This window comes from Neophocaena asiaeorientalis, unplaced genomic scaffold, assembly GCF_003031525.2.
Source record: "Neophocaena asiaeorientalis asiaeorientalis breed wild unplaced genomic scaffold, Neophocaena_asiaeorientalis_V1.1 scaffold255, whole genome shotgun sequence".
NCBI classification, from domain to species: domain Eukaryota; kingdom Metazoa; phylum Chordata; class Mammalia; order Artiodactyla; family Phocoenidae; genus Neophocaena; species Neophocaena asiaeorientalis.
The window spans coordinates 1498076-1507957 of record NW_020175398.1 but is presented as its reverse complement, the minus strand read 5'-3'; the positions used below and the strand labels follow the sequence as shown (position 1 = coordinate 1507957).

The window sequence follows — 9882 nt, the reverse complement described above, 5'->3', positions numbered from 1 at the left end:
ACACACACACACACACACACACACACACACACACACACAAGGAGACGAGGCAGGGACAGGTTAAGAAAATTACCCCAAAGCCGCACAGCTTGGCCAAGTTCATATTTCAAATCAGGTTTGTGTGACTCCAAACAATATATTTTATCCTGAAGGTTAAATGCCCAAGAGTTGTTGCTGATCAATTTTAACTATGTCAGTTTGTGAGGAAAGAGTTTATAAGATGTCATGTTTAGGAACAAAGGGCCTGATCATTTCTATATTTCATCAGATCAGGGTATGATTGTTTTCATTCATTCTCTCTCTCTCTCTCTCTCTCTCTCTCTCTCTTTCTCATAAAGTATTGTAGACAAGCAGCAGACAGGAACACATAAAGGAAACAAACATTCACTCTAATTTCAGAATTTGAGAGCAATGTTGGAGTGGGTACTAAATTCTTTTCTCCCACCATAACCTCCTCTTAGATTAATTTACCATTTTCAGAGAAGAATTTCTCTGAATGAGAACACAAAGTAACAGGAGAGAACAGGCTGCTGGAAAGAGCAACTGCCTCTGTCAGAGACAACTTTTGCCTCCTTCACAATTTCGACCAAGTTAACACACTTCTCTGGTCAAAAGTTCGACCATCTGTCATCTCATCAATTCAGTGCACCCTCTTATTTTCAATTTACAGCCATAATTCTATGTCTCTGATTTGTCATCATATAATTATAGGCTTAAATAGGCTGACTCAATAACTAATGCTGCCTGCTGCAAGTTACTCACACAGATCTCATGATAGATCGCAAAGACAAATCAGCAAGTGCTGGATTACAGGGGTACTTTGTTCTTATTATCCTGGCCCATGTTCATCACTCATGCTGAAAAATCTTTTGAAAAAGACTATTATTGTCTTTTCACCCACTGGGTGAAGAAATAATAAATGATGTAGAGAGGTGCCATCTGACTTTTGTTTCCAGCCATCATAACAGACTTGATGTCTAATGTAATGGAAGTATAATGGGGCTGTATTCTTCCTTGTAAAAAATGAGGCTAATCATGCCATTTTGACAAGATGGTAATTAAAAGATTATAAGATAAAGGTTTTACAATATGCCTTAGTCTTTGAGAAAACAAGTCAATGGATACTTGGGCTGTATCAATACTAAGTTGCAGTCAGTCAATTAAATTGACTTTGAATTGATTAATGTTTGGGTGAATTACTCAAACTTGCCCTTTGTCATTGACATAAAAATGCTGGTTTTAGTTAATTTTGAAGATGAATTGACTTGACTGATGCATTAGTTTAGCGTTATGCCAGCATAAGCTCAGAGGACTCACAGCTTAACTTCCTTGTTTTCAACATTTTAGGGGGGGTAAATAGAGTCTACAAGGTATTTTTTAAAGTAGGGAGCTTCATACTCTTTTGTGCACTTTTCTACTGTCACCAGCCTGTGATTAGAAGAGATTTCTCTGCCAAAGGATGACAAGTCATCCCTTATTGAGCACTTAATATATGTCAAGTATTTTGCTCATTATTTTAATATATTAAGTAATTAGAACCTCAGAAGAATCTTATCAAACAAGTCTATTATTTACATTTTACAGATGATAGGACTGAAACTCTGAGAAATTAAGCAGCATGTAACAGCATAGTCCCCACTCTACGCTTCACAATTCAAAACCAAGTCTGTCTGAAATCAAAGCCAATGCATCTTCAATGCTCTGGCTTTTACTCTCACATTACCCCTATCAATGTCCATACACATCTTCTGTATCATTTAGTTGTTGGATGAGAGTGTCAGGAGAAATAAGATTTTAAGTACAAAGACTTTCTTGACTCAACATAAAGCTTAGCCTTTGATTGGCTATTTCCTACTCTTCTTTCACAATTCCTAAGCCAGTGTGAACTTCCTAGAGTTTCTTAACCCTATGCTAAATTACCATCTCTTTCTCATACTTCCTATTCATTTCCTTTTAAGTGAAACTTAACAAAGAAAATTAGAATATCTAATTCTCAGTTATACTATACTTTGATTATTTTTGCCCTATGGAAACTGAGCCTTTAAAGGGAGGAGAATCTCGCCCTCTTACAATGCCTAGGAATTTTATCTCCTTCCACCTGCCTTGATAACCAACATCTTACCCTCAAGGAGCTCCAGCTAATAAGATTGGTCAGATTCCAGAATCTTCTGTGGAAGACTTGTGTTGGTGGACAATGTCACAGAGTGTTCGAGGATATTCAAATGTCAGCCAGAGTGGTGATCTTTCTGTTGCTTCTTGCTCCACACCTTAAGCTGGTATGTTTCTCGTATGTCTCTGTAATTTCTTTTTCAATCACATGGTAGACAGATCTGGGGCTACTGCCCTGGCCATAGATAGGTATTGGGGGAAAAAACGTTCTCTCTCTACTCTGATGGCCTTGAATGAATTTCAAAATATGTGGTATTGTTTATCAGAGACCTTAAGCCAGAGTATGGAGCAACAGTAGGCCCACAAATAACAAAGTAGTACTCTAATTCTCCATTTGTGGTTTCTTTTGTGTGGTTAAGAAGGTTGGAGGCTTCAAGCAGAACCATGGTGTCTGTGCCAAAGTAAGAACTGAGCATTCCTGTATCCCCTGGTCATTGAATCATCTAATCATGATCCCCAACCCTCAACAAATCCACCATACACATAAGTTTTGCTGTAATGTGGCTGCTATGTTTTGAGTTATGGAGAGAGAATGGAGTTAGAAGGAATCAGAATCAGTGGTGGTCACTTCCAATGTGTAAAATGTGAATTGCTAGAAACAACCCCAGATGAGGCACAGATTTCTGAGCCATGAATCTCTGGGATTCCAGGTCCCTGGAAATCAGAAATTCCCTCAAACCAATTTGGTGAACACAGCCCCTGTGCACCAAACCAAAGTCCTGGATGTCCACTCACCCGTGCACTCTGCCCTGCAATGAGCTGGTCATCCTCTGTCTGAACACTTGTCCGGCTACGTACATCATAATCTTCTTGCTCAAAGTCTGAATCGTCCTCTAGTTCTTCTGGGGTCTAAAAATACAGAGGAAAAGAGAAAAATCAGCATACAGATCTCCCTCGACTTACAATGGGGTTAAGTCCCAATAAACCCACTGTAAGTTGAAAATATCATGTCAAAAATGCATTCAATACATTAACCTACAGAACATCATAGCTTAGCCTAACTTACATTAAACGTGCTCAGAACACTTACATTAGCCTACAGTTGTGCAAAATCACCTAACACAAAGCCTCTTTTATAATAAAGTGTGGACTACCTCATGTCATTTATTGAATACTCTATTGAAAGTGAAAAACAGAATGGTTGTCTCGGTACAGAATGATTGTAAATGGATTGGTTGTGGCTTGGCTAACTGGGAGCTGTGGCTAACTTGGCTACTGGGAGCCTATACAGTAGTAATGGATAACATGATTTAAGTGCCTTCCATATGCCTATCACTTTTCTAAGTGCTTTACATACACTAACTCACATAGTTTTCTTGACAGTCCTATGATATAGACACGATCTTCTCCATTTCACACATAAGGAAACTGAGATGTGAGAGGATATACCTTGTTCAGCGTCTTCTAGGGCAGGCAGTTTGACTCATGTACTCGAAACTACCATGTCGTGTTAATTCTAAGAGGATAAACACAGGAGGTGGCAAGGACGGTGCAGGAAGGGAAAACAGTGCATTAGTGTGACATTCTCTGCTCTACTGTCTTTAGCCAGAAAGCTGATGGTCACCCACAACCTGCCTCCTGGCACATAGGAGCACCACCTCCCAGGGCTCTGTCTTTCAAAAGGAAGGAACAGATCACAGGCAGCACTGATGTTGCAGTTGTCCATTCCCCATCTAAAAGGGCATATTTTAATTAATTTTGCTGGTTTCTTTGGCTACCTCAGTGTAATTAACCAGGTGTGGTTACTGATGAAGTCTTGAGATTGGTCAGACAGACATAAAATGGGGTCCTTGGTGCCAATATCACATTATGTTTAGTAATTTTCCGAGCTTTAGCATATCCCTCTTGTTTTCCTTCTCTCTCACATCAACCTTATTAATATGTACTCAGTCATCTACAGATGTTCAATATTCTTTCACAGGAATATTAAAAGAAAGAGGTTTTGTTCCCATGTTTTATTAACTCAGGCATGGGTGGGGTGGGCAAACCCTGTTTCACATAACTGGTGGTGTTTTCATTGTGGACAGAGACAAGAATCTCTGTTCATTTCTCACTCTTCTGGAGTGTGTCGAGGAACAGTTACAGCAAGTTGGTAAATTCTGCTGACAGATGAGATGACAAGATTGTAGACACTTTTCATCATTAGTTTTTGAAAAGGACAGAGAAAAAAAAAATGGAAAACCTCACTCAACAGAAAAAAGGAGAAAATGACAGTACCTATAGTACTGTGTCCAAACATTGCAGTGATTTGCACATTCAGTAGATGAGTCAATGGCAAATGCAACCTGGCAGCATAAGGCTCATAATGATGAGCTTGTATTCAAGTGGCTACAGCTCAGGAGCCAAAATACAATTTAAAAATGAAAAAATGGCATTATTTCATTTTTTTTAATGTATAACTGATTCACTTTGCTGTATACCTGAAACTAACACAACATTGTAAATCAACTATACTCCCATAAAAATTTTAAAAACAATAAAATAAAAATGAAAAAAAATAAATAACCTGGATATGGACCCAGGGGACCTGAACATTTGGGGCCTAACTCTGCCGCTGATAGGCTGTGTGTCTTTCACAAGCTACTTAGAGCTTTTCTACCTCCTCACTCATAAAATGGAGATAATAACTGCTACTTGCCCTGCCTGCCTCACAGGATTCTAGGATCAAATATATATGAAAATGCCTGGTAAACAATAAAAGTAAACTAAAATAATAAGTGATAGTGATCATTATTATGCTTAATAATAAAATATACACCTAGTAACAATAGCTACAATCATCATCATCGCAATCATTTTTTACTAACCACTATGGGTCAGGCATTCAGCTAAAGGATTTAATACTTACAATGACCTAATGAAATAAATTTAATCCCCATTTTATAGATGTACAAACAGATTCAGAGTTGTTAGGTAAATTTTCCAAGGCACCACACCTAGCAAGTCGAAGGTTCCAGCGCTTTTAACCATCACAAATACCACCAGACAAATGGATGAGATTAAAATATTTTCTTGTGCCTAAACCGTGCAGCAAACCCATCCAAGCCACCCATATACATAGTTCTGTGCATGTGAAGTTTCCTAATTTCATGTAATTGTGTCTCCTATCCATGCTGTTATTTTTTTTTAACTTATTCATTTTGAGTGTTTATTTCTGACTGGTCAAGGACCTCCACAAAATAAAGGAGACATGGAAAAATATTGATGGCCTGCAAATGGGCCAGAGATAATTAGACTTGTATCATTAGATAGTGTCATAGGGTAAAAGGAATAGAAAAAATATGCAATTCACTGGACTGGAGGCTGGAGAGTGAAGGTCAAACCTCTCAATTCTGTCCTTATGTGCTCTCAGGGAAGGCCTTTTTATAAAAATAAAGAACCCCTTTGACCTACCCTTGGTTCCATGGTTCTACTAATAAAGTATCTGGCCTGTAAAATATCTCCCTTTTAAGAGTCTATCCGATTAATGTGTGCATATTACAGAAGCCCAAGTATATCATGTGACTTTTCCAGGGTCACACCACACGTCAGCTGCAATACAAGATCAATCTACCTGCCTCAGTTTCCCAATCAAATGCTCAATCTTCTCTACAACAGCTTCTGTAAAGAAGCAAAATGAGAAAAAGCTGAATAATTTACAGTCATTTCACCAGGACATGTGAAAAATGTAGTAAGGACAATTTAAATGAACAGCTCAAATGTAAATGTGTTTCATTGGGAGCAGAAAGATGACACAATTTGGCAACTGCAACAGGAGAGTTTGGGGGATGCATGAAGGAGGATTTCCCAACAGATCTCTAATCACTGGAATGGATTGGAAGTTAGAAAGCAGAATTAAAGATTTCCTAAAGCCAATATAGAACAAAATCTCTCTCATCAGGACTGATTGGCCACTGGCATCTCTATTCTGTATTACTCAAGAGGCTTCCTAACTTAGCTCCTCTTTTCTGCCCTTACACCACACTTCCTATTCTCACCAGTATAACCAGGATGTTCCACTTAAGCTCTAACTCAGATCATGTTTTTGTCCTGCTCAGAAAATTTCAATGGCTCCCATCTCTCATTCAATGGGGTTCTTAGGCCACATATGCCGTTCTGTCTGCTTGGAACACACTTCCCCTAATACTCTTTTTTTTTTTTTTTTTTTTTTTTTGTGGTACGAGGGCTTCTCACCATTGTGGCCTCTCCCGTTGTGGAGCACAGGCTCCGGACGCGCAGGCTCAGCGGCCATGGCTCACGGGCCCAGCCGCTCTGCGGCATGTGGGATCTTCCCGGACCAGGGCACGAACCCGTGTCCCCTGCATCCGCAGGTGGACTCTCAACCACTGCGCCACCAGGGAAGCCCCCTAATACTCTTATGGCTTGTTTCCTCCTCCTTCTCCAAGTATCTTTCCAAATGTCGCCCAGTGGCTACCCTTCATAAAACCCACACCCATCCTGTGCTCTATCCCCTTTATACTGCCTTGGTTTTCACATTAACTAGTATGTTATATCTACTTGTTTGTTCTCTGTCTCCCACCAAAGGAATATAAATTCTTTGAGGATTGGAACCTTTGTTATTTTGTTCATCTCTGTATTCAGGGCACTTCCAACAATAGGACATCTAGTAAGAATTCAACAAATGAATTAAGTCATTAAATGAATGAATGACTAAGAGCCAATTACCAAAAATTTTAAAAAATTATTTTTAATTGAGTTAAGAAAACAAAACTAGGAATGTTATGGGACCATGTTGATAACAGCAATCTATTATAGGTAAATCAGTTTTGTCACTTAAGTTGTTTCTAAAGTCTCTTCAATGCTTTATTTTCTAGCTATGACAAATATTCTGACTCCAATCTTTGCAATTTTGATAATACTGCTGACTAATTTAACAAATTCTATCTCATTGATTGTATGAAGATAAATTTCATCCAGAAGTTTGAGGAAGGGAAATATTTCTTGGGAACATACTAAGGCCAGATCTATACTAGTACTTTATAGCTGCAGTAATATTTGTCCCCATTTACAGATAAGGAAACTGAGGCGTAGAGAAGGAAATTAGCATGCCAACCACCCCAAAATAGTTAAGCCATAGGTTCCCAAACTTTATGGCTTCAAACATTGTCTCAGGGGCTTCCCTGGTGGTGCAGTGGTTGAGAGTCCGCCTGCCGATGCAGGGGACACGGGTTCGTGCCCCGGTTCGGGAAGATCCCACATGCCGCGGAGCGGCTGGGCCCGTGAGCCATGGCCGCTGAGCCTGCGCATCCGGAGCCTGTGCTCCGCAACGGGAGAGGCCACAACGGTGAGAGGCCCGTGTACCGCAAAAAACAAAAAACAAAAAACATTGTCTCAGTAATTTTTTCATGGTGTCTCTAGGCTAAGAAACAAAAGAAAACTAATGGTTCTGCTTCTTAAGCAGTTAGATCATAAAAATGGATTAAGTTGATTGGCCCTAACAATTTAGTGCCTGTTGCACACTGCATTACTTCTCAAACCTTGGAATACAGTTTAACGTCCATTGAGCTTGTTTTTTATCACAGCAACAACCAGAAACCCTGCATCACAAATACATGATAGGATCAATATATGATCAAAAGGAATGTACCAACCTAATGTTTAAACTGTGAGCCACCTTCAGCTACTATGTCACACAGTATCTGAGAGATGTTTATGTTTCCCTTGACATTTTAAAATATCTTGCAATGCTCCAGGGCATCTTCATGGCCATTTTGGGAGGTGTGAAGTTAAGCTATAGAATCTTATCTGAACCCTGTCCTAAGCCCTATTGTTTCTCTTCCCTGCTTTCAAAAGTTTCATATGCAACCAAATTAATGGGTTCCAATTACAAAAGTTCAATGTACAGATATCATTTTTTGTCATGGTCATTCTATGAGAAGCAGCTACTGTTTTGTTGAATACAGATATTCTGACACCAAGATATTACCACCTTCTATGCTACTTTAATTTCCAATATTAAATGTTTAACTCCTTGTGTCTTAAATATACACTTGTTCCTCCTTATTTGCAGATTCTTTATTTGTGAATTTGCCTGCTCACCAAAGTTTCTCATAATCCCTAAATCAATACTTTTGTAGTTATTCACAAGCGTGTGTGTGCAATGTGGCAAAAACTTTGAATCACCCAACGTGCAAATTTCCAGCTGAGGTCATACAGCACAATGTTCTGCTTTCTTATTTCAGCTCTTGTACTGCAAACAAGTATCCTTTTTGCAGTCTATTTAGTGCCACATTTTTGTGCTTTTTGTTATTTCCCTGCTTAAAATAGCTTTCAAGCGTATGTGCTGAGGTGCTGTTTAGCATTCCTAAGTGCAAGAAGGTTGCAATGCACCTTCCAGAGAAAATGCATTGGTTAGATAAGCTTCCTTCAGGCGTGAGTTATAGTGTGGTTGGCCATGAGTTCAATGTTCATGTATCAACAATATATATTAAATAAAGTGTCTTTAAACAAAAACATAAAACAATCTAATATATTGAGCAGTTGATGAAATTGTGACCAGAGACTCACAGGAACCTAACCCTGAATTCCCCCTAGAAGCAGTGTTTCAGTATTCTTTAATTCAGGGTTCACTGAATGTAACTACTGCAAATAATGAGAATCAAATATATGGTGGTGTGCCAGATTTGTCTATCCATTTTTTAAACTACCATATTAGGGTAATCAGAAAACTCCTATGTAGCTGATAGATCACCAAAGACAAGCCTTGGCAAGAAGCAAACAAAAAACTGTTTTATGGAACAGAGGGAGAGTTGACCTGCTCCCAAAGAGAAGTAGGAACCTGAAAGGTGAGGTTGGAATACAGGAAGGACAAGCTTTGTATGCTTCAGAGGGCTGCCTGGAGCTGGCCTGGAGTGCCTACATACTAACGTCACCATTAAATATGTATTGATTGCTGAGAGGCAAGGTGATGGAGAATTTGACCTTTCAAGGTCCTTTCTGCATTTATTTTTGGGAAAAAATTCTTATTTTTCCAAAGCATAATCAATACTTTGAGAGGAAGGAGGCATGGCCAGGTTTGCTGAGAAAGAGCTCTACTTGTCTTACTGTCTTTATTCCTGACTTAGTGTCATGATTTTCTTTTTAAGCAGAACTAACCATCATACACAGAAAGCAAACCAAGAATTTAAGTACAAAATGAAGCCATTCCGGTGCTGAAAGGAGAATGATTTTTAAAATGACAATTTGTACATACTGTACATTTCTCCCTTCCTAAGTTTTAAGTGGTGTGAAATCCATCTGATCAAATCACTTAAAATGTCAAGATGGAGGAATGACACTTCATGTAACAAAGATATGGCATTTTTATCAAAAATTATGGTTTATTACAGCTCATGAATGAATAAATGAATGATGGCTATAAACTTCCTCAGCCTCCCAGATGAATGGTTGTCACAAAAATATGACGGCTAACAAAGCAGAAAAATGGCAAAAGAGGGAATATGTCTTGAGAATTATAGTGGAATTTAGTGCCAAATGCTTTGAAAACATAACTCTCATGGTCTATTACTTTATTTCACAAGTTAGTATATAATGGGAAAAATGATATAATTTGTTACAGGCTTAAAATGCTGACTATCCTTCCTTTACTTCTCCTCCAGCTCTCATACCTTTTCTCTGCGTCAGTTTCCCATCTGCATAGTTATCTCTTTTTCTTTCCCCCAACACACACAGTATTAAGCACTGTGCCAGACAATGCAACACAGTGACGGGAAA

The 9882-nt window shown here is 38.8% G+C and overlaps 1 protein-coding gene across 2 annotated transcripts in view; it reads right to left on the bottom strand.

Moving 5' to 3' along the window:
* Positions 1-9882, bottom strand: part of CTNNA2 (catenin alpha 2) — a 1017322-nt gene that overhangs the window by 68364 nt on the left and 939076 nt on the right. For both annotated transcript variants that reach the window (XM_024766408.1, XM_024766409.1), the window contains exon 13: positions 2905-3018. In XM_024766408.1, the coding sequence (XP_024622176.1) occupies positions 2905-3018 (114 nt within the window). The remainder of the gene's footprint in view (positions 1-2904; positions 3019-9882) is intronic.